General features: G+C 40.2%; 1 protein-coding gene across 5 annotated transcripts in view; it reads right to left on the bottom strand.

Annotated features, from left to right (window-relative positions):
* The window catches only part of si:dkey-237h12.3 (teneurin-3), a 259,967-nt gene that overhangs the window by 82,002 nt on the left and 152,027 nt on the right, over positions 1-25,938 (bottom strand). For all 5 annotated transcript variants that reach the window (XM_054791150.1, XM_054791153.1, XM_054791151.1 and 2 more), the window contains 3 exons: positions 22,005-22,130; positions 15,106-15,320; positions 2,831-3,038 (listed from right to left, as the gene is read on the bottom strand). In XM_054791150.1, coding sequence (XP_054647125.1) covers positions 2,831-3,038; positions 15,106-15,320; positions 22,005-22,130 — 549 coding nt within the window. The remainder of the gene's footprint in view (positions 1-2,830; positions 3,039-15,105; positions 15,321-22,004; positions 22,131-25,938) is intronic.

Below are 25,938 nucleotides of genomic sequence, written 5' to 3'. Positions count from 1 at the left end.
GAGTATTTACGGCTCCAAATCCTCTCTGAGTTGAAGTTAATCTGACACATCTTACACAAAGAGCTTGTGTGCACTCAACAGACCATCGCTCATCAGGGACAACACCCCTTCACCCCCAAACCCCAAAAGGCCAAAGCCTTCATTTTGATAAGTGAAGAGGGCAAACATTTTTGTTATTACTCGGGATTGTATTGGTGGAGTTGGACCCAGGCAATTTTGACCTGGCACATCGATACTTTCATATTTGGAGGGCCCAATCAATGAAACTACCCCCAAAGGAAATAGAGAAGTAGGAAAAATGTTATCTCAACCCTTTTTTCCCCACCTCAAAAACCCTACATGGAAATTACACCATGTCCAAAGTCCTGAAAAGTTTTTGGCTGGAAGGATCAATGCCCATGCATGGCTTTTATTACAGTGTGCAGCCCAATGATCCACGATCCTCCAAAGAACACCCCCTCGTCTGCCTCCAAGGTTGCTCGAAGTCGGAAAAGATCGACTTGTTTGAGAAGCAGGTTGAATTTTTCATCTCTAATCCAAACGGTCTGGGTTAGACCATGCAAGCAAAGCTTGAAATGGGAAACTAGCGGTAGGTTTACACAGGAGCAAACTGGTAGAAACTTTATGGATTATTGACAAGGCACGACGGCAGCCGAGAAGTGCAAAACACTTTAAGAAACAGCGAAACCAATTACAATTACCCAAACTGGAAGGGGAATTAGCAGATGCTTCAGATTTGGTACATTGAGCACTTTAGCAAACTCTGAAACACTTTAACATTTCAGAAAACAAATGGACCGAAAGTTTCAGTTGTATTTATTTATGTGTTATGTGTTTTTATGTATTCTGTTAAATCATGCTCGGGTTCGAACCGAAGGAGCTTCCACTCTGGTGTCCGTGTCTCTACAGTTGTCCCTCGTTTATGTGGTTCCAGACTCGACTGTGATAAATACATTTTGGCGATATAGGATTCAATGTTAATAAATGGAATATTTTCGTAGTTAGAACGTAGAAAACCTGTTTATGACTTTCTAAATACGTTTTTTAACATTATTAGAGCCCTGTAGACGTGAAATAACACGCCTATAGTCACCTTTACACGCCTATTATTCATTGTTTACAACAAATTGTGCAACTCTTATGCTGCAAGGACTCGATACAGCTGCTAGCTAGCAAGCTCATCAGTTAGCCTCAAATTTATTTCTTCTGAACTTAAGAAGGCAAAAACGTACCACTTCCACACGGAATGGGAGGAGAACTTTTTTTTCACTCAATCATGTCGGACATGCCATGGCTGACTTCATGCAGTGTTAAGGTAATGTAATGTAAGGTAATGTTTCAATGCTTTGTGTCATTACTGCCGCCTAGTGACCACAGTACTACATATCACTTTTGATAGACCATCGTCCACAAAACAGCAATAATTAATTAATTAACTTCTGAAAAAAAAACGCAATATAGTGAGGGAGCGATAATTGAACCACGATATTGCGAGGGATGACTGTATTTAAAACAAATTTTTCTCGGCAAAGCAAGCCAAGTTAATTAAGAATGGCGATTGCGTTTAGTCATACGTGACACCTCGTGAAAAACAATAAAACAATGGACACGTACAAATATGTATTCAAGCAGACTGTCTAGGAACGCAGATAGACATGTTTGAAGTGTTATTTTCATCTGCTACATTCATTATGTCTGACGACACCTTGTTTTCAATGGTTTCATGTGTTTATGCAACACACCACGCGCACTCACACAAAGAGCTAATGATTTTAACAACATGTACCGTTTTTGGCCTCCATTCCTATCTATCCGGTCTTTTCCCAGATGTTTTTCCTTTGCCGGTATGCGTGATTGGAATTTGTTTGTAATTTATTCATGTGTTTCGTGAAATGCTAATTAGTTGCCCATGTCACTTTGTAAAGAAACAGTCATTGCATTCGGGTTTTATAGGTTTCTAGCAGTGTTGGGAGTAAGGACGTTAAAATTTTGTAGATGATTTTATTTAAGAACGACAGGGACAGTGCATATTGATCAATGTTTTCATGTTTAAGATTATAGCCAATGTCTAATTTCCATTTATGATATCAAAACCTGCTGATGTTATCAGATATTTTGACATTTTTCTTACACACAAATGTTTGCATATATTATTGCACTTGTCACATGTACACACACAATCATTAATCATTGAAATTACTGTTTTTCTACAATGGGTAATTAATTAGTATTCCAAATGTTACAACGCCATTACCGTTGCTGACAGTGAAATGTGGCATATTATTCTGCACTGATATCGATCTCAACAGAATGGATGTCGCATCAGTTGCCATTGTTCATTACAACTACTACACAAGAAGCTAAATAGCTAGTCAACAAGAGTTGTGGTTGCTCACGCTCAGAAAAAAAAACTGCCCCCTAGCGTTTTGGAGAAAATTGCACGAGTCCCCAGAAGCATCTGTCAACGGCTTATGCCACGACAAAGCTAAACCTGAATTCTTTGACATATACCCTGTGACGGTTTTTCAAAAAAGGAATGCAATAATTACATTCCCCGGTAAGTAATTACATTTATGACGGATCAATTATGTTACTAATTCAATTACTTCACCGGTTTTCAGTCAAAAAACCCTGCGGTGCGGTGAGATTTCAGAAGGGGGTCGTGAGTAAACTTAACTTGGAAATTGTTAAAATTTGTTTCAGACGTTATCTCAGCTGGTTTTATACATCTGTTTTGATAACCGGTTGATTTTATGCAGAATGCTGGTGCCAGAAACTCCTGCGGTGGTTAAAATAATGGAGAACACTAGACAAATGCGTGCGGTCCTACCCTGGATGATGGCGTTGTAGGACACCGCCTCCACGCTGCGCCCGTCGTTGTAAAAGGCCAGGTGCCACACCCCTGAGTCCAGGTACTGGATAAAGCCCGCCTGGTGGACCACGACCTGGTGCTCCAGTCGGGCCCTCTCCACTTCGCTCTGAGCGCGATGTTCTTTAGCGATGAGCCGGCTGCCGTCCAAGAGCTCCACAAAGTCGTACTGCAGAACACACACAAGAGATTATTGATTTTGCACTCATTTAATTAAACGCTGTGAAAATGCCCTGTTTATAGTTTCTCATGTGGTGCAATGACGGATCGGTACGTACCCCGGTTTTAAGGTTGGGTCAAAAACGGTGCCTCACTTGTGTACCACGCGGGAACTCGATACACCTCTGTGCCGTATCAAAAAATGTGGGTAAGAATGTAGTGTTACACCCGTATGCATTAGTGATTCAGGTTACTGCGCCAATTCAATATTTGCAGTCACTTGGTATTAGAAGTAAGCAAAATCTATTGCATTAGCAGAGGAGTTGTACACATTCATTAAGTTAGTTGATATTGCATTGATAAAAATGACTCTCCATCCCAATTGGTATTCACACATAATTGTGTTTATTGTATTTGCATGAAAATCAAAACCTAATTAATTTATACACCTGACGGAGGGAGTTTGCAGATGGCTAATAAAGTTTGTATTTGTTTTAAATATGTAAATAATCCCTGAGATGCTGAGTGGATTACGCTGATGGGATTTATTTAGAGTGAAATCAAATCAGTATGTTGTTGTTTATATGTGGCTGTTGGTGGTGTACAACGCAACACCTTGTATTCTGCAGGCATTGTCTTCCTGTCCTTGGTCTATATGTGCTTTCTCTCACAAACGACCATCGACCTACAAGATAAACAAGAAGTAATTCCTGCCTGGCGCAATAATTGAAGAGGTGCATCTGCTCTCACAGCACCCCGGCGAACAGCTGGACCTCATTTGGACCGAAACTAAGGAGAGCGACGTGAAGGAAAAACAGTGCCTCCCCAGACAAGCTAATGGGTACAGTGGAGCACAACCGATGCACAGGCAGAGGATTCCCTGGTTTAAGCAATTGTTAGCTGCACAGATGAACTGAGCCTCTGGTGCAGACGCTTGTGTTGGATCAGACAAGCGAGGGCAGCTTGCGACGCATACAAATCATGGCTGTTTGTTTTTCGAGAGCTCGGATTGGAAAGCGGTGGTATCGTTGGGTTAAGAACAATACCCGGGAAAACAAACTAAACGCTGACATGAAGCGAGAACATCTTCGCGCTGAAGACGACTTCATGCCATATGAATGCGGCAGACACTGACACTGTGTACTCTAAATAAAGTACACAGTCTATTGTTACAATGACGCGTATCTGGTGGCTAGTACTCTTACATGTTTTACATTTGGACCCACATTTTGACCAAAAGTACTTAGAACTTTCTGGTATTTTTTTGACACTTGTTGGATATGATTGAAAGCGGGCAATTAATTGGAGAAAAGCTGTTCAAATTTTATTTTTCACTCCTGCCAGGGGTCACCCCAGCGTTTGGCTTCTTTTCTTACAGCGGATGCCCTTCCTGAGGCAACCCCGGCCGGGTATCGAACACATGCATCTGCCATGAAAGGCCAGAAGCGTGTGCCATTACACCACCAGTGATAGTAGTTCATCGGTTCCAGACCCGACGCTGATAAGTGAATTTCAGCGAAGTGTGTTTTCTTTTTCCAAATATTTTAATAGTTAGTGCATAAAAAAACCTGTTTACGACCTTCTAAATATGGTTTTTACCATTATTAGAGCCCTCTAGACATGAAATAACACCACTATACACACCTTTACACTCGTATTACCCAATATAGCAGACATAATAACAGAAAATATGACATAAATAAGACTCGTGCTCGTGTGTGTGCGTTCTGATGTTAGGGGACCTAAGTGGGGGGTGGACAGGAAGTGACATCGTTTTCATTAGGGATCTTTATTAGGGATTACTGTGCCTGTTGTGAAATAATTCAAAACTGCAAAAAAAGCCTGTTGTTCCGGCGATTAAGTCTGGCGCTTGTGTGTCTCACCAAACATTACAGCAACATCACTGACACCTAGTGACCAGTGCAGAACATCGTCATCACAACGTCCTTGTCTTCTCAATGCCTTATATTTGTATTTTTGTTAATTTAGCCGCTTTTATGCTTGAACATTTTTAATGTAGGCAAAAAAGAGACTTAATAATTGCTTAAATCTGCATATTTCTTGAATAATAATAGGCCGTATTCAACCATGAAACAGGATGATAATTACTATATTTTTGAGAAACCCTGACAGAGTGAAGCCACAAAATTTGAAGCGCAAAGTGGCAACAGATTAATAACAAGCTCATGTTTTAACTTTTAAAAATAATTTAACGTGCATGAAAAGTGTAAAGGAAACAGCAGCTCTTTTTGGATGCATTTTTGAACCCGCATATTAGCACAACACAGCAACAACGCAACCAATGTTGTAATGGCCGCAAGGAGCAAACTGCAATCTGCCAGGACTCATAGCACTGGATGAATGGTGTGGAAAGTGTAACATTCATTTCAGCTAAGTGGCCATACCAGCATTTTAAAGCGCATGCCGAGGTTGGACACTGTTGGATGCTGACCACTCATGATACTTCAAATGGAGTCAATAAAAAAACAAAAAAAACACATCAGGCGGTGGCCTACAACCACACATGTCAATGCAAATGTTTTTTTTAATTAGATGCTATTTTCTTTTGACGAAACACCCGGCAACTACAGGAGACTATGCAGTTGATTGAATAGAGGTGTAATTGGAGCATTTACAAGTATTTTGTTCTGTAGTCCTGCTTTAGGCTTCACTGTATGTAGATTTCCTGTATGTACTCATTGCCCAAATGTCCGTCCTTCTGCTCCATCGAAGCCTTTCTTGTTTTATTTTTTTAAAGCACCTCAAATCAAAAGTCAAGAAGTCATCCAATCAGATACTCCTGTATATGTTCAGGACTGCATGTCCTACATCGGTAGACGGCATTACCTGTTAATCAGAGACTAAATTTAGACCCTGGTTTGCACTGTCGAAACAGGTAATGGTGCTCAGTAGGTTTCAACTTCCTGGGTAAAGTTCCTGCAGTGAAAATGTACCTTTGGAGTCCAATAATGAGGCCTATAGGGTACATTAGTGTAGCATCTAGTACCTTGAAGGACAGAAAATGACTCCTTCCGGAACCCTAATTCTGACACTGCAGTGCACCATGTATCAGACTGGGGGAGAAGAGAAATTCTTCTTCCCCTGGTTTGTTATATAAGAGCTAGTGGACTGAGAATACTGACTGAAGCTTCGCACCAACTCACAGAAATGATGAAGAGACGCGCAAGACCAGTCGCAGTGTTTTATATTTCAACACAGAGGAGGAGGCTTTCATCACGCTCAATATAGAAAACACAGGGTGTGACCAAGTCATAGCTATACAGTAGGACACACTGATTCAACAAATATAATCAGCAAAAATGCTACTTTTTTGGTCCCCAAGTCCAAATCTGTCAACCAACTCCTTACAGACTGAGCTACTGTCACCATACAGTCAAAAAAAGGATATATGAGTCCATTGGAGGACGCACTTTTCCACAGAAAGCCACCAGAATCATTACTCATGATTGTGTTGGCTTTCTGTTCAGAAGTTCTGATGATCCTTAAATCAACCTTCTGACTTTTCCAATTCTGTCATTTCATGGAAAACATATATTTTCTTGACACACTAGTCACACTTTTTTATAGTTTGTCTGGTACTGCAACCTATGGTCAGGTGCAACTTACATATTACCGTAATTTGTATATATAAATTAACATGTGTTGCATTTAGGGCTGCAACTAACGATTATTTTAATAACCGATTAATTGGTCGATTATTTTTTCGATTAATCGGATTAAAAAAAAACACACACATTTTTAAGATTTGATCTGACAGAGCAAATCAGTGCACAATCACCAGGTTGCCGCTTGAATATTCTGTTAAAATAATGTTAAATAATAAAAAATCGAAATGTTTGTCAAACAGCTTCAGTTAAACAATAAATGTACACAAAATACAATCATGATCATTTTTATTGGTCGATTAATCTGAAGCTTGTTGTTTCAATTAATAATTGGTAGTAATTAAGTAATCGGTTAAGCCATAGCTGGACCAAATGAATATGAAGCAAACACCTACAGTCAGTGGTTGGGTCTGCAACAGAAAAGAAAAAATGCCCATCACTCTTTTCCAAAGATAAAGCTGATATGTGTGGATGACTAAGGAAATGTAAACATATTACATCTGAGAGGCTGAAATCAGAGAATTTTTACATATTTAAATCAAAAAATGATTAATCGATTACCAAAATAGATTAATGTAATTGGGTGATCGATTAACCATCGATTAATTGTTGCAGCTCCAGCTGCATTTAAGTTAAAGCTGTTTTTCTGGCAACACCTCGTGGCCACAATAATTCATTAAGTTGAGCTTGTGACGAAGTTAGGCACACAAATTGAATGATACAGAGCACACGGGATGCTTTTGTTACTCAATACTCTCTAATGCAGGGGTCACCAACGTGGTGCCCGCAGGCACCAGGTAGCCCCCCACGACCACATGAGGTGCCCGCAAGCCTGCTTTCCATTCAGGTTTTCAGTTCATAATGAAAGAACAGTAGAAAGAAATGCATTCTGAAATACAAAATGTGAGTTGTGGACACCAGCATTTTGTTCATGTTCTGGTAAAACAAGCATATTTGCTTTGTTCGGGTTTAAAATAAGCTCTGAAAATAAATGTTACAAAAATGAGTAGCTCTTGGCCATTTTCATTTTGTAAAAGTAGCTCTCACAAGGAAAAACATCGGTGACCCCTGCTCTAATGTGTGTGTCTAAAAGTTAGGGATGGGAATTTTGGCTCTTTTAAGGGAGTCGAGCCAAAACAACCAGCTCTTTCAGCTCCCAGACGGGTTTGTTGCTTACATTGTTGTTTGTTGTTCTAGAACATTCTGACATTAACTAAACAGGTAGGTTTTTATTGTAGTCATACACTTAAAAAAATGTAAGTTATTTCAGCTTCTGTGGCTTCAGTTTGTCTCCTTGTTGGTGTAAACGTTGCCTCCTCCCTCCGGCTTCGTCCTCTTCTCTTGTGAACTGAATATTCTTAGTCCTACAAATCCTTAGTCTCTTTATGAGGCACCTTATACTCCAGAACGACTTATAGCTCAGGAAATATAGTAGAGTAATCCCTCATTTATTGTGGTTAATTGGTTCAAGATGCAATCGTGATAAGTGAATTTGCGCTAAGTACGATTACTTATTTATAAAAGGAAAATTTTCTTAGTTAGAGCATAGAAAACCTGTGTACAACCTTCTAAATACAGTTTTTAACATTATTAGAGCCCTCTAAACACAAAATAACACCCCTACAGTCACCTTTACACTCCTATTACCCAATATAGTCAACATAATAACAGCAAATAAGCCATTTAAGACATAAATATGGCTTGTGGGTGACCGTGTGTTACTATAAATGCTATGTGTCTTTGAATGCATCTTCTGAATGCCTAACGTTTGTATTTAAGTTCATTTTGCCATTTTTATACTTGAAAATGGTTAATTTGGGGAAAAGAAATTGGTAAAATTTGCTTAAATATGCATATTTTTGAACTAATAACAGGTCGTATCCAACCACGAAACAGCATGATATATTAATTCAAATATTTCCGAAAAACCGTGATAGACTGAAACCGCGAAATCGGAAGCACAAAGTATATGAAAAAAGGAGTTTCTACTCTGGCAACTTTTCCTCAGCTGTACAATCCCGGCTGCAAAGGCAAGTAGACTCGTGATTATAATTTCTGGAAGGAAGTAGTGCCACCACAACCCTTACAACTACAGAACTGCAATGAAACCATCTGTTTAAAATGGTAATGTGTTCCTTTGCCTCCTGGTGGCAAATAATGAATGCAGCTTTAAATGAATGTTTCTCAGCCTTGGAAGAACACAGCAGCCTTCAAGGTGGCCGACAGAAAAAAAGCAGCAAATAAGAAATTACATTAAAAGAGAATTCATTGCGGAGGAATGTGACAAACAAGGACCTGGACCACCTTTTTGGCTGACTTTGGCATGAGGGGAAGTCAAGCCTTTGATTGCAGCAGGGGGCCACAAGAGGGGGGTTGGTGGAAATTAACCTGGCGGAAGTTGACTTCTTTGTGTTGCCGGCTGCAGGGGGAAGTAATAAAACAGTCCATCCACAAGCTTTCAGCCTTCCGCTCCAGTGCATTCATCTCGATTAGGTGTTGTGAGCCCCCCCCAACACACACACACACAAGCTCATCTCAGTCCAACAATAGCGGTGACATTAAGCGTGGGTGGACAAAGGACAAACGCAGCTTTTAGATTGAGTGACCTTCGTGTTGTGCTTGATAAAAAGCAGGTACAAATCCTCGAGCCAAAAAGCCAACAAAAAGTCTGCTTGTGTGAGTTTGTTTGCTTTGTGCCGCCACAGACAGACACTCAATAGCAGGTGGACCACGTCTTTATTGGAAAGAGGCGGGAAAGCTGTCCCTCTTAAATGTTGTCTCCCCTTGCTGGCTGTGAATGGGACGTTCAATATCCCTCACTGGTCTCTTTCATGCTCAGTTGAGTAAAGGCATTGATCTGTGGCCCCGCTACCGCAACACAATGCCGCTCCGAGGTGGCCACGATTGACACCCTGTCCGGCATTGACACAAGAGGTTGTGTCACGTTAATTACTCCCCTTTCCTCTTTGATTTTCTGTTTGTTTGCTCCCCGTACCTCTTTGGCATTGTTGTACAGTCAAACTTTTTTGTACGCCTTTGTATGATTCCAAGAAAATTGGCAACATTTTTGCATCGGTTCAGTACTGCATGTAACAAACTGGTCCGTTTGCCCTGCACTGTATAATCCAGTGCCCAAACAAAGCACTCTACATGTTGTGTGTATATCCATCCATCCATTTTCTATACTGCTATATCCTCATCAGGGTGGCGGGGGCATGCTGGAGCCTATCCCAGCTGACTTCGGGCGACAGGCGGGGTACACCCTGGACTGGTCGCCAGCCAATTGCAGAGCACATATAGACAAACAACCATTCACACTCACATTCATACCTATGGACAATTTAGAGTCGCCAATTAACCGACTCTAAATTTGGGGAATGCGGGAGGAAGCCGGAGTACCCGGAGAAAACGGGGAGGACATGCAAACTCCACACAGCAATGCCCAAGGGAGAATCGAACCCAGGTCTTCCCGATCTCCAGGCTGTTCCTGTGTTGGCCAACATGCTAACCACTTGACCACCGTGCGGCCCGTTGTGTGTATATATATGTATATACTCTATATATTATTGAACCTTTTGGAACTGTATTATTATTGTAGGGGACACTGGGGACAGTTGCAACAGGGGACGGTTGCAACAAGCCTTATTTGTCTAATCAGTAACATGCTAGAGTGGTGACACTCATACTGCACATGCTCAGTTAGACCCTCTACTCGCCAAGAAGAAAGCGGCCATATTGCGCATCTGGTCCAGCTTCTATCAAGACAAAGTTGTTTTGGAGGTATGAAAGTAGCTTTTTTCACGAGCTGTATTTTTGTCATACTATCCTAATATTTTCTATGAATTACTCCAAACCTACCTGGTTTGAATCACTGTTTTGTTGACTATTCAGCAACATTGCTTACATTTGTCAAAGTCACTGTGGCTAGTTGGCACATGGTGTTTTGTCCTGACTGATGCTAATATCAAAATAGACCACACTAGGCTCAATTCAGATATTTTACTGCTCATGATGGGCAGAATAGGGAATCATAATAAGAAATTAATGCTAATGATAAACAAAATAATTAAAAATCTGAACAGAGGAAGGCAAAGAAAATACAAGAACATCAAACCACAAAGAAAAGTGAAAAGAGAAGAATCAGACTCTGAAGAGGAAGAAGATGTCTGTTTTTTTTCTGTGAGCTAGAATAGTTCAGAAGCTGCTGGAATAGTTCACACGACAGCAGATTTGTTGGGGAGGAGACGAGTGTTGCACTTTTATTTTTTAAGCATTCGTGTGCCTTTAACTAAACTTAAAAATCAAACTTTATATTCACTGGAGTTTTAAAACAATGTGAATTTTGTTCACTAAAACTGTTTTTTGCACTCCAAATGATTCTATTCTTTTTGTCCCAAACTGAAATATTGAGTTTTTATAGCGTCCGTAACATTTGCACATTGACTCAAAGTAGGCCTATGTTTTACACAAAACTAAACTTATTAAATACTTTAATATTGTATACTGTGGTTATTTAAACAAAAAGCATAAGCATACAATTTTGGTGAAGTTTAGTGTTTTTTGATATGTTGCAACCGTCCCTGATCGGTGTTGCAACTGTCCCCCGGTTTGGGGTCAGTTTCAACGTCTGAATTTTTTATTTAAATAGATATTGTGATTGATATGTTATATGTAGCCATCTTTAAATGGTGTGGCTATTTAGCAGACAGATGTGGGTTTACTCTGTAAAGATTTGCCGTGCCTAATCTAAATCATCTCTGAGTAATTGAGAGTAATGTAAAAAGTGTTGCAACTGTCCCCAGTCTCCCCTATTACTGTAAGTTCTGTCTACTTTGACTCCTTATTTTATTATTGAATTTTATTTTTTATTTCTATTTTTATTTTATTTTCTATTTTCCATGTTAGTATCCTATTAATTTGCCTAGTTTCTATTTATTTCCCATATTTCACTAGTTTTATATTCTTTACTTATTGTTTATTTACCTACTATCTATTATCATAAGAGTCCCAGCACCACTAGTTTCGTATTATTTTTTAGTATATATATTACACAACTTGTCTTGCATTTTTGAGGGCCTTAACAGGCATGGAATCCCACCAAAATTAGCAAGCACATCAGGTTTGGTGAAAAATGTGATATTTCAGGGGGTCCGAACACGACCACCCAAAAGTCACTTAGTAACGGCCCCCTTTAAATTAAAAAAAAAAGCCCCTAACACCAGTTTCACAGAATGTCTTGGCAACATCATTCATGACAGGAGGCACAAAAACGTCTCAAGAACCCTTGTTTCGAAACAAACAAAGTAATTTTGCATTTCAATGCACTAGTCCTAGGCACTCTGACCAAATGATCCCAAATGAAAATCACAGATACTCGATACACGGGCGATGTTATCATTTGAAGGATTTTAGGCTGTTCCATAAGATGTGGGCGGGGCACGGCAACAAACTTTGATGATCGATCTGCCAATTCACCACTGATCTGTAAATTAATAACTATTAATAATTCATTAATTAATAACTCAGCTCCACAAAGTCAGATCTTCATCATCATCGGTACATATGATGAAGACGACACCTTGAAGCTGTACATATTTAAGTTACTTCCTCAATTGCTTCAGTGACAGAAAATAGGATGCACATGCCCTCCGAGTCACGAGAACCCCTGTGGTGGGTGCAAGGGCTCGTTCAATGCTGCTCGCAGCTTTAATTATTATTGTATTTATAATGTACACTGTTCCCTCATCGCGGCGGATGGTTTCCCAAATAGCTCGCACTAAGTAAAATCCCCGAACTAGCCAACTTTGCTTGTTTACAATGATTGTATATGTTTTAAGGCTGTCAAACCCCTCACGATAAACTTTACACACTTCTCAGACAGGCATTAACGTTTTCTCACATTTCTCCCATGTTTAAATTTCAAAGTTGAAATTTTGTTTGAATTTTAATGATCAATCTATTGGGTTGGACACAAGAAATTTTTAAGTGACTCACGCGTATTCACTGCTCTGACCGTGCCTCGTCCTGGCAACAGTTAGCTAGTTTGCTAGCGGCCATTGACCACAACAGGAAACAGCACGAAAGTGATTGATTGACAAGGGTGTACAGCCAATCAGGAAGCAGAAGACAATGGGCTGGTTCTCTCTTAGCCAATAAGGACTGTTGTGGCTCGATATTGAGCCGGCTATTGTCTACTGTGGGTTACTAATATGCTCGTACAGGCACGTAAACACGTCTTCAACCCTCACATGAGTATACAACACCCTCTACTGGTAGCAGTAGTAAGTACAATAACAGACACATACAACAGAGCACTGACAGATTGTTCTAATACGCCACAAGGATGCAGAACACGATGAGCGTTCATATGCTGTTAAAAAAACATGCAAAATTGCACTTAAAAAAACGTGAAACGGCAAATCCGCGAAAGGTGAACCGTGATGAAGCGAGGGAACACTCTATCTACTATGATAAATATTTTTATCATCTAATTACTTTTCATTGATCATTTTTTTTTATCAGTGAACAAGCTGTCCACAAGCTCAAACTGTATTTTTGTTTTCATGTCATGCTTTTCATTCACAGAAAGTGAATAACTATAAGTAACGGAAATAAAAACGGAGATGAAGTAGGATTAAATACTGTCTTCCTACTCCTTTCAGACATGTTGGATTGTGCAGTTTTTAATTGAGTGCGACTGCTAAATAACCCCCCATGGGGCCAAAGAAAGTTGTGAGTGCCAGCAATTCGATAAAGAAGGTGAAAAACACGATTGAATTCCATCGCTCCAGGATGTACGGGAAGCCCACCTAGTGGTCATTTATAATTATTTCACATTGTTTTCAACACGCTAAACTAGAATTATTCTCTATAAAATGTTTTTTTTTTTTTACATTTGGAACGGATTAATTGGCTTTTTGTCCAACGTTTTTCGTCCAACCATTTGGGATGAATTAACAACAAAAACCGAGGTACCGCTGCACGCTATTACCATCATTACCATAAAAGGGCAGTCCAGCCCACCTGTGTGGCCGCTCGTCTCCATCAAAGAGCGGCTTCACCGGCGAGCCTCTGCACTCGACTGAAGCGCTTCTTCACTCGGACGTGATGTCAACAAGGTGAAGCTAAGCGCTTTTTCGCGAGGAGCCGTCATCTGAGTGCTTCAGTCCAATGTCATTCAAGTGGCACATCAAGACAGTTTTTGGAACACTTGGGTTGGCTAATGGCTGACTTTTAGGAAGGAGCGAACCATGTGAGTGATGGCAAATTGGAGCTGAGAAGTAAGAGCTGAGGCTAAAAGTGTCTTTGGCATTTTTATTTTTTATAAAGGCTGATTTTTCTTCTTTTTTTTATTTTATACCTTTCTTGCCCTGGTAGTAGAGTGTGCAGGTTTACCCAGTGAAGTGGCCACAGAGGATATGTTTATTGATCGGGTTAATTATCGGTAAAACCCACATGAACATGCATTGATTCATGTAAAAAAAAAACAAAAAAAACATGTAAACGCATTTCTGTGCCACTAAGTTAAATTCTAAAAAAATGTTCTTAACAATGATGGGCATCTGACTGTCTGACTAAACCAGGGGTGTCTTTTTTATTCTAAAAATACCAAAATGGAAAAGGAAAAGTCATAGTTTTACAAGAATAATATCATAATATTATGAAAAAACGTTAAAAAAGTTTAAATAATCAAGAAAAAAGACGTTATTTTTTAAAAATTGTAATATTATGAAAAAAAAAACAACAACAAATTAAGTTGTAATTTTTGTAGGATTAGGTTGTGGGAAAAGTTCTAACGTTACGGAAATAAAGTCAAAGTTGGTATAGATAGAACATGTAAAAAAGACTGCAGAAATGGAAAAAACAGCTCCAATTTTAGGAAAACAAAATCCAAAGGTTCAGAGAAAAAAGTACTATTTTAACGAGAAAAAAGTCTTAATTTTATGAGAACAAACTTGTAATATTATGAGTAATATTATGTAATATTATTATGTCATTTTGGTAGCATAGAGTTTAAATATCAAAGAAAAAAGGCTCATTTTTTTACAGTCGTAATATTATGAGAAACAAAACAAAATAAAGTTTGAATATTTCAAAAATGAAGTTGGGGAAAAGTTATGATATGATGGTAATAAAGTGAAAATATGAGAATGAAGTAATAATATTACAAAAGGAAAATTTACAAAGATTATATAGGCATGAATTTGTCTACAGGATATGCGGGTGTACCCCGCCTCTCGCCCAAAGTCAGCTGGGATAGGCTCCAGCATACCCACGACCCTAATGAGGATAAGTGGCATAGAGAATGGATGGATGTTTATATTAAATTGCCCCGTGAAACCTAGTGAGTACAAGCATTGTGTAGAAAATGGATGGATGATGAGAGAACATGTGAACGTTCCGAACGCCACGCCTGCGTCATATCATGCATGTTAAGGGTCGAGCCAATACCTGCGTGTGAGAGGGCGCCAGACCTTTCCGTCCATAAACGCCGATCAGAGCGTTCTTCTGCACCGATATGTTGAACTTGAGGAAGTGCGCCTTGTCCACGCTCAGCTGGGAACGCCAAAACACGCCCGGCGGGACGCTTTGACCCGCCCTCTTCCCGACATCCACGGGCCCGGTGTCGATGGAGTTGTTCTCCTGATGGAGAACGCTCGTTCTTCCTGGCAGACACAAACATGGCAGGTGTCAGGTGAGATGCTAACACGACAGGTGCTATACATCACAAATTGATGAAGAGTGATACTGCTTGACAGATTTGCATATATAAGAATGATATATTATTATTTCTTATCATTTTATGGCTCGTTAAAGGACGGCGATACATGTATTTGAAAATAATGTGACCCTTATATGATTTATGCATATCGTACCGTGGAGGGGAGGTGCTTCTGGTTTACCCAGCATGCCTTGCGGGCACATTGCAAATCCAGTTCAAGTTTTTGTTGTTAGCACTTTGTTAGCACGTTCATGTTGCGTGTTGCCCACCTGCTACATGTTATGCTGTTCAATTTGTTCGTACCGTGAGTAAGACTGTCGTTCTGTTTGATGACCCTCTGGCCATTTGCATTGTGTCACCAAGCTAGTTGTTGGCTAGCACTTGCAAAGATTTTTTTTTTACATTTTGTTCTTTAATCGCCGTAAGACACAAGGCACAAAAGTGTTAATGGACATTTGTAAAAGCTTTCATTTGTAAACTACCATTATCTGGCATCATTTTAGGACCAATCCCATAACCATATTGGTTTTTAAACTTTAGTTTTATTGCAGTTTTGTTTGATGTTGATGACGTTGGAAGGTTCCTATAAGTCAACGGTGTTCAGACTCTTTCCAGTGAGGGCTACATAGTGAAAAATGAAAGGATGCAAGGGCCACTTTCATATTTTATCAACTAAAACATGTAGATAGCTAAGAAATGACATATATTTCAAGAAAGTACTGCATCTCAACTTTGTGACATAGGTTAAAAAGTGTCATTTTTGTATGAACTTTGGTCTTTGCTCTTTTTCCCCCACTTTTTTTTTTTTAATTTTCCAAATATTTCAAATTTGTTCGAAAATAATCTTTGTACATTTTCGTTTCATAATATTGTGACTTTACTTTATTCTGAGTTTATTCCCACAATATTATAACTTAATCCCCAAACTCATTTTCCAAATTGACAACATTATTTAGTTTTGTTTCTCACATTACGACCTTTAAAAAAGAAAGTACTTTTTCTTTAATATTTCAACTCCATGCTACCAAAAGTGACAACATTTTTCCTCATAATATTATGACTTTATTCTTGTAAAATTGACACTTTTTTCTTGTTAGAATACAACTTTTTTCTCTTTTTGACTTTTGCTATTTTTTCCATTTCTGCTGTTTTTAAAAAAAATTCCAACAATTTCAGCTTTCTTCTTGTAAATGTTGTTGCTATCATTAAAAATTAAAAATAATCATGACTTTATTCCCAGAAAATTCTCGTGAGAGGTTTAGCATTTTACAACTAGAGCAGGACTCCGTAGTTCCTCCCATATTGTGATTCACACCAACATAATAATCCTACATTTTTTTGGATCAGTCTTTGATATTTTGTAGAACCTGTTGAAAACTTGTCCTCTATTTTTTTCCCTAGTTCTCTGACCATTTTTTGTTAAGTTACAGTATATGCACAGATATAAAAAATGGTCCCATCTTGCAATGTTAAAGAATCCTTTCAACAAATTCCTGGATCCAGACGGGGATCAGGATCACCCCCAAAAGGTAATCGGTTCTTCCATATCCCATTTCCGACAATTCCTGAAAATGTCATCCAAATCCATTCAGAACTTTTCAAGTTATTTTGAATATAAACAAACAAACAGACAAACACGGGCAAAAACATAACCTCCACGCTGCGCTTGGCCGAGGTAATTGCAATTTTAATAAACAAATACGTTGTTGTTTTGCTTGTTTTTCATAATATTACATTTTTCATAATATTCTTCCGTATTTTAGCGTTATGCCACACAAAAAAAAATGTTTTCATAATATTACAACACACCTTCCAAAAGGTTCTGCTTCTGTCTCGTCAGACCACAGAGCATTTTCCCAAAAGTCTTGGCCATCATCAAGATGTTTTCTGGCAAAATTGAGTCAAGCCTTAAAGTTCTTTTTGTTCAGCAGTGGTTTTCGTTTTGGAACGTTTGTGCAGACCGTTTTTTCCCAGCGTCTTTCTTATGAGTTTCTTTCTTGTTAGAATACCACTTTTTTTCTCTCACTATTTTGACCTTGACAGCTGTTTTTTTTTCCATTTCCGATGTTTTTTCTCATTTTTTTTAATTTTTCAACTATTTCAACTTCCTTCTTGGAAATGTTCATCTCGTAATTAAGACCATGTTCTCATAAAACTGTGACATTATAGCTTTGACATTTTACAATTCCAACTTTTTTTGTCCTTTTGCTTGTTTTTCATAATATGAAAACTTTTTTAGCATGTTAACTTTATGCTATTTATGTTTTTTTCATCATTTGTGATGTTATTCTCTTACAACTATGAGTTTTTCTCATTAGATTTAACATTTTTGTCTTAAAATTGAAACGATCACTTAAAATAGAAAAAAGCAGAGCCGATGACGTGTTTTTCCGTACTGGCGCATTGGCACCTCACCACTGCATGGTCCAGCGGTGGCAGAAAAAGCACAGCAAACAATAAAACAACCAAAAGAGAGAAAATGAGCATGGCTAAAGGTGGAGGAGAAGCGTAGACATTGTTGCTAAACGGGGAGGCACCTCAGTAATATGGAAGTAGTTTGTCCACCACATAACCAGGCTGGACTTCGAAGTCGTCCTGTCTCCAAACATGTTTTTTTCCGGAGGAACACACAGGTGAAAACATCGCAAGTGAGTTGACGGAGTTTCTCCAGGAAGGGGACTTAGAAGAAGAAACAAGTGTGTGTAACTACTGACCGTGGAGCCAATGTTGTCAAGCAGCTGCCCTCAACAACTCAAATAGACTGGCTTGCTTTGGACACTCCACAGGTAAGTTTACTTTTAATTGAAGAATTTTTAATTACATGGGTAGCTTTTTATACAAGACTGCGCTGAATGTAATTATATGGTCATATCGTGATACATCCCCAAAATATCGTGATACATACAAAATGTGTAGTAGTAGTAGTATACGTAGTCGTATTTTAGGATGCACACATGCCTCGTCGAGCACAGGGACGTCAATATCAGAAATGTCATCTTTCATTGTCTCCGTTTTATCAGTGAATATGAAATTCTTGCTGTCCAGTGTGATCCTAAGCATGATTAATGATACATACGCGGTCGTGGTATTGTGCCCTCTTGAACTGTGAGGATGAAAGCTTCTCATTCGCAGCGCACACGAAGATAACACACAAACAGTAAATAACTGCCTTTTTAAACGACTCTTGTCTGCAGTGTGTCTTCATCTCACAAATGGAATCTGTCACATGCACTCTGTGCTACCTTGGCCGAGTGCTAACGTCAAATCATAATCGTTTTTCCAGAGACGTCTTTCAACTGTTTTGTCCGGGAGGATAGCTGGTGTTAAGGCTGATTCACTGCCGTGTTAAACTTCAGCGTGCCCTCGGAACGCCATCGTTGGGAGGAAAACGTGGTCCAGAGTCATGCCCGTCTAAAGATGGAGGGAATGTCGGCTTCGCTGTGAGGTTTGATGTCTCGTTAGTAACTTGTTTGCCCGATGATGCACAACACTTCAGAATGTATGGACACGAGTGTGCGTGTGTGTGTGTGTGTGTGTGTGCGTGTGTGTGTGTGCGTGTGTGTACTGAGTTATAATTTCCCTGCGTCAGGGTTTGTGTGTAATGAGGCCACTGGCTGTCACTTTCACTGCAGTCAAAGGGGAGACGGGGAGCCAAGTGTAACCTCTAGGGAGAATAATGGCCGCCTATTGATTGCCTTTAAAGAGTCCACAAGCTGCCTCATGCTATATTCATTAACAGTGCTTATGAGGATTTAAACGCAGCCCAGGTTAAACAATCCCGCATTCGCCTGACACGTGCTGCTTGCGCGGCTGCGCGTCCTCAATGCTGCATTGTGCCTGTGTGTACATTCGGAGGCGTCGAGCGCCAAAGGTGGACCGCCGGGCCGCCTACTTGCTGATGAATATAGAATGCTAACAGATTATCATCAGGCGGTGCAAAATAATATTCATAATGTGAGAGGCCTCCAGATGTCACAAGTCAAAGAAAAGTCTTATTAGCAGCAAGTTGCATGAAGGGACAAGAGGCCAAAACATTCTAGGATGCAGACGAGCTTGTTTGATTCGCAATTGGACCGAAATTCGGAATGCGAGCACCGAAAAACAGGTGGTCTTCGGTTTGTGGCGTTCCGAATTTGGTGGTTACATACGCACTCCCATGAATTAATTAAAAAGTCAAACACCAGTCTCACTCAAGAACTAGTATCAGGGAAGAATACACTATGTGCACAATTAATCGATGATTAATCGATTGTCCAATTAACCAACAACTATTTTGGTATTTGATTCATCATTGTTTGATTTAACATGTAAATACCCTCAGATTTCAGCCTCTCCAATGTGGATGTTTTTTAATTTCCTTAGTCATCCATGACAGCAGACCTAAGATGAGAACAAGCAATTCACACACATCAGCTTTGACTTTGGAAAACTGCTATTGACATTTTTGCCTCTTTTATGATATATTGCGGACCAAACCGCTAACTGCTGGTGTTTAGTTCACATTGATTCGGTCCGTCTAGGGCCTGCGCGATTACTCGATTAATCGAAAAAACAGGCTTTGTTATATCGACTTAAGAAAATAATCGTTATTTGCAGGCTTGCACTCAGACCGCGACCAAGGATAAAGGTGGCATTGCAACGTCTGCCCGGACGCTGTAAGGCTGATGAGGCGGTGGTCAACCAACAATCTCTTTATTGCAGAAACAAAGCAGGCTACTGGCGGGCGCAACCACGCCAAAACAACATCAGCAAACTCACCTGTCCTGTCTGCACACAGCCACACACACACACACACACACCTACACACACACACACACACATCAGGACTCACGTTCTGTCACATTCATGACCAGTCGTAAATGACAAAACTCTTTGTCACCACACATAACTGCCAGGTCATTACGGTAATAACTAAACAGCGAGGTTGTCTTATTATTGAGATGTAAAGGTTGCTTGTGCTTTGGCTTTTATTTTTTTTTATTATCTTTGATTACTTTGTTACTGTTTCATTTAATACTTGTATTCCTGTATTTCATATGTCCTTTGTGTGTTCTGTATCCAGTGTGAGTGACTTAGGTGTTCATTTAGCTATAATTTAGGGATGAGATCTGACTTACACTGTGCCTTAGGCTGGCCACAATAAAAGGCCACTCCATGTGCTGATGTGGTCGTGTCGTCCCTCGCTACATTGCAGTTACTTAATTAATAAATAGCCACTGTTTTGTGGTAGGCTATGGTCTATTATTAGTCAAAAATGTTGAAATACAAGTTATATGTAGTATTCTGGTCACTAGGCACCAGTGATGTTACATTCATGAGACATGACATGATCCTAGATTACCGTCACACTGCATGGAGTCAGCCTTGGCATGTCCGACGTGACACAGTGAAAAGTTCTGCTACCATTTCGTGAAACCTTTTGTTATGTTTAGAATAAAGCAATTCGAGGCTAACCAGTTAGCTCTGTAGCATGCTATATTTAAGGCGGCGGCCGTCCCTGCAGTGATCCCGTAGCCAGTGCATTACAGTTGCGCAATGTGTTGTCAGAATAATAGGAGTGTAAAGGTGACTGTAGGGGTGTTATTTCATCTCTGGAGGGCTCTAATAATGGTAAAAATTGTATTTGTAAAGTCGAAAACAGGTTTTCTATGCTCTAACTAAGAAAATGTTCTAATTATTAATAATGTTGTATTATTATTAATATTTCTACTTTGCAGAGATTCACTTATCGCGGTCGAGTCTGGAACCAATTAACCGCGATAAACGAGGGACGAGTCTAAATTCTCTGAAAGGCCTTTGGAGACTGCTTAAGATAAGTAATGAACATTCAGCTCTGGTGGACATTCCCGCAGTCAACACTTGCGACATCTGTGGTAATGTCTGCGTGGTAAAACCCCACATTCAGAGAGGCCTTTTATTGTGGCCAGTCTAAGGCGCACCTGTGCAATAATCATGCTGTCTAATCAGCACTTTGCTGATCAGGTGGATGGAAAAGCGCGCATTAACACAGGTTTAGACAGCTTCCATCCATCCATCTTCTATGCCGCTTATCCTCATTAGGGTCGCGGGTATGCTGGAGCCTATCCCAGCTGACTTCGGGCGAGAGGCGGGGTACACCCTGGACTGGTCGGCAGCCAGTGGTTAGACAGCTTTGTGAACCGTATTTTAGATGAAAAGAGAGAAAAAAAAGTTGTGCATCTTTGAGGTCAGCTCATAACAAACTGGAGAAAAGACAGTTTTGCAGTTTAGATTTGCACATTAGTTGTTTTTATATTCCGTATTCGCAGCAGTTGACTCCTTTTTATACTTGCGCGACTGCTAACAATCCAATAATGTTAAGACAACTTAGAGCGACGAAAAATGCACATAAAATCTTTATAAAGGACTGATTTTTGTATGTAATAAAGCTCTTGTATTGAGTCGCATTGTAAGGGTGCACCTAATGTGGAATGTAATGAGAAATTAATTATTAACATCCTGCCTCATTTTGTAGCAAAAAGACATATTACCATTGGGCGTGAGCATCATTATTATGATAATTCACTTTCAAACACACATGCAGGAAGACGGATGGAGCAGAAAAGGTATCAAACATGAAGTAAGGCTGTAGTTAGACAGCTTTCCTCACCATCGGCAGCCAGCACCGTGACAGCGCTCGACTGCGTGGGACCTGCCTTCCCAACTCCTCCGTTTTCAAACGCTGGCTGGTTGTCCAACTCCTGGAGCTGCCAATTGAGGCCGAAAAGGTGCATGGCTGTGAAATACACAGAGAAGCGTATGTGGGCGTGTGGGAACAGATAAACAAATAAGCAAAACAAGTTAAATAGGCACCTGTGGGGGAGCACAATGGATGCAGACTGAACAACTCTTTGAAAGCTAATAATTCATTTCACAATTTTGTTTGTGTGTGTGTGTCTTCTGAGGCGACACGGCCGTGCACAGCATTGATAGCGGCCATTTCATTCAATGTGAGCAGGAACCCTGTTGCTTTAGCGCGTTTCCTCAGTGAGCCATGTTCATTAACATGACGCCGTCCGCACATTAACAGCTTGCTCTGTCGCCGTAACCACAGCGATAGTTTGACTGCGCTCCAGAGGCATCCATTCCATTCAATTAAAACATGAAATCTCTTTATAATTCCTTCTGGTAACACAACTTTTGGAACTGCGACTGGACAGCATGGTGGATTAGTTGCTAGCACTGCTGCCTTGCACCAAGAAGCAGCTCAGTTTGGCGTTTATTTTGCGCGCACATTACACCAATGCCTGCGGAGGCTTTAATCTTGGTACCCTCTTGTCCTCACACAGTCCAAAAGTATTTTAGGATGATTTCCAGCCAATTTCCTTAACCAAGATACAAACTCAAGAGTCAGATCTGGTCTGGGGGGCGAATGGGGGATGCAAACTGCTCTTCTGGGATGGGTTACATGCAGACAACAAATTGTCACAAATTGACACAAAAAGTACCCTTTACGCAGTTCAGCCCTGTGCCCTGGCCGGAGCTGGAACCAGAATCCACAGATCCAGAAGTTAAGGCAACATGCTAAAAGCTCGAGCTGTCAATGTCAGCACAGTCCTTGAAGGCAGCAGGAAGTGAGGGTTTACCAGCGTACTTTCACACAGCCACACCAGCTGACATCCATTGCACACATCAGTCATTTAAACACATTGTCAATCAGTGGGTCATACGAGGGGAAGAGCGTGGATCCAAACACCGCTAACACCAGATGAATGCTGAATACTCACTACTGGATCTACTGGGAACTCTTATACAGTCAAACCTTGGTTTTAGAACACCACAGTTTTTGTATGATTCGGTTTCCCACAAATATTTTCACCAAAATTTTGCCTCGGTTCTCGTACAGTGTCTCGGTTATCGTACAGAAATCATACAAAATACATTTATTGTGAATATCGTGGGTATCTAGAAGGGATTAATTGGAATTACATTATTTTCTATGGGAAAGGAATGAACCAACAAATGGAACCGAAGGTATCAATGTACAGTAATCCTTCGTTTATCGCGGTTAGTTGGTTTTAGCCCCAACCACAATAGGTGAATTTCCACGAAGTAGGATTCCTGTTTTTACATTTATATTTGTTATTAGTTGGAGTATAGAAAACCTGTTTATAACCTTCTAAATAGGCTTTTTAGAGCACTCGAGACATAAAAAAACACCCACTTTTACACTCATATTACTTAATATAGTAGAAATAATAACAGAATATATGACATATTAGACATAAATAAGATACAACATAGACTCACACGTTAGCATTGACAGCACACTTCCTTTCTGTCTCATCAATGTTACTGACACCTAGTGACTAGTGTAGAAAGCTGTTTGTGGTTAAGTCGTGACTCGTGATGCACTTCAATCGCTTCATTAACGAGCAGAGAACACATATGCAGTCAACAGTCACACAGGAGCTACTGTCGGCCACAACTCACGCCAGTATCTGCTCTCTCCACACTGCTAACCAATGACGCTGCTGCTAACAATCAGCTAAAACTGTCAAGTCTAGGTAGCTGACGTAACACCCCGCTTCTTGTAGGCGCATACAAGTCACAGATATTACACTACGTATCACGTCTTCTGAATGACTTACATTTGTATTTTCATTCATTTAGCCATTTGAATGCTTCTAAATGCTTAATTTAGGCCAAGAATACTTACTATTTGCTTAATGCATGTTTTTTTTTCTTAATAATAGGTCGTATTCAACCACGAAACAGCGATCATTTATTAAATCATACAAAAATGCGATATAGTGAGGGCGTGATGTTAAAACTGCAATGTAGCGAGGGACGACCCAATACCTAAACAATAAACAAGCAAATGGCAAATGTGCGGACATTGGGGAGGTAGCTGAGGCTATATCCTGTCCTACTCAAAACAGAGGGGAAAGCCTCCTCAAACAGAGAACACGTCTTCAGAAAGACCTGGCGAAGCGATGCAGGGGGAGCTTTTTAAGCAAGTGTGAAGCAGATGAGTGAAAGAGTCACAGCAGTGGGGGTTGTGGGGGAGTCTGGCGGGGAAGAAGGAGGCGAGTCGTGTTACATAACAAAACACTGTCTGGCTTTTATGTATCCCTCTTTTATTCTCCCCGAGCAATCGAAAGTGTGTTCTTGTTATTTGGGAGGGGGACGTGGAGAGAGGACCAATCTCCTTCTTCAAAGGCAGCCGGCTGACGAGAGATGCTGAGGAAGCATCTTGATTCCCGACCATTTGATGAGCGGGAAAACTTTTTTCTTCTTCGTCGGCTCAGAAGATGGATATCGACTGCAGTGAGAGGTTGCGGGGGCCGCAGAGGATATCAAATTTAGGGCACATCAGATGAGTGAATGGAGACAGCTATGGACAGTGTATCAATCACTACTTTGTTAAGAAATGAGATGCCTGATGTTTACAGTCTGCTTCTGCACATAAACACACACTTTCTTTGGCTGAACAAACACACTGACTCACATTTCCAAAACATTGTAATCAAACAAGGAATGGTTAGTTGCAACCACAACGCAACCCACTGAAAGAGGTCACTACAATCACTTGTGGGTAAACAAACATACAGTAGGGCAACTACCGTTCGTGTTCTGATCTGTTATTAACAAAGATTGAGAAGATTGGATCGGTTATACTTTTTTAACAAATATTTTAAGCCCCTTTTTTGTGTAATACTTACTGTAATGCGGTCCAACCTCACCCAGACTCTACCTCCAGAGACCCTCAGGTTAATTGAGCTTGACACCCCAGCTCTAAACACAACAAATAAAACTATGACCTCCACAGAAAAGCTTCTATGGTGAATAGTAATGCTTAAGTTAAATTCAAACATGCTATGTCCAAAAAGGAGTAGGAAGAAGCAGAGCGTAAGAACAAATACAGTGCATCCCAGTGTACACAACAAGACAAACTGAACATCGCACGTGAATGATTGGTTGCACTCAGCTGGCAGCCCCTTGCTGAAACAATCCATCGGGTTTACCTGCGGAACGAAGCAAATGAACACTGACTGAACCGTTAATGTTTTTGACAGGCTTCATTTTTCAAAGAGATCACAAGAGATCTGTGCTCTCATTGCTTGTGTTGTCGATGGATCATCAGAGCTCCTGAAACATAACTTGTCTGTGTAGCTTGGTCAGCCAATCCACTCAGTCTGATCTGACAAAAATCCGAAAGGTTTCTTTATATGGGCCATTTGTAGTGTAGCAGTTAACATGACTTCTGTGTAGTTGCTGTGGAATGGATTCCCAATCAATGCCCTGTGACTGACTGGTGACCAGTCCATGGTGTAGTCTGCCTGATACTTCCCTACTTCCTTCCTTTCTTGAGGTCTTAACTTCGACTAGTTACTGGGGCGCTTCCCTGGTAAGCGGTGCATCAGTCTGACCCATCTGTCTCAGTTATGTGCCAAGGTCACCACACTCCTCTTTCTGGCTCTATTCCTGCAAACTGTCTGTCTCAGTTTCTTGAACAATTGTCTTTCCAAGAACACTAGATCTTGATGTCTGGTGGTACCATCTTTGCTTAAGCTGCTTTAAAGTTGTTGAGGGCCAATGTG

Source organism: Dunckerocampus dactyliophorus, chromosome 11 (assembly GCF_027744805.1).
Source record: "Dunckerocampus dactyliophorus isolate RoL2022-P2 chromosome 11, RoL_Ddac_1.1, whole genome shotgun sequence".
In the NCBI taxonomy this organism is placed as follows: domain Eukaryota; kingdom Metazoa; phylum Chordata; class Actinopteri; order Syngnathiformes; family Syngnathidae; genus Dunckerocampus; species Dunckerocampus dactyliophorus.
This window is presented reverse-complemented; position numbering and strand designations above follow the sequence as displayed.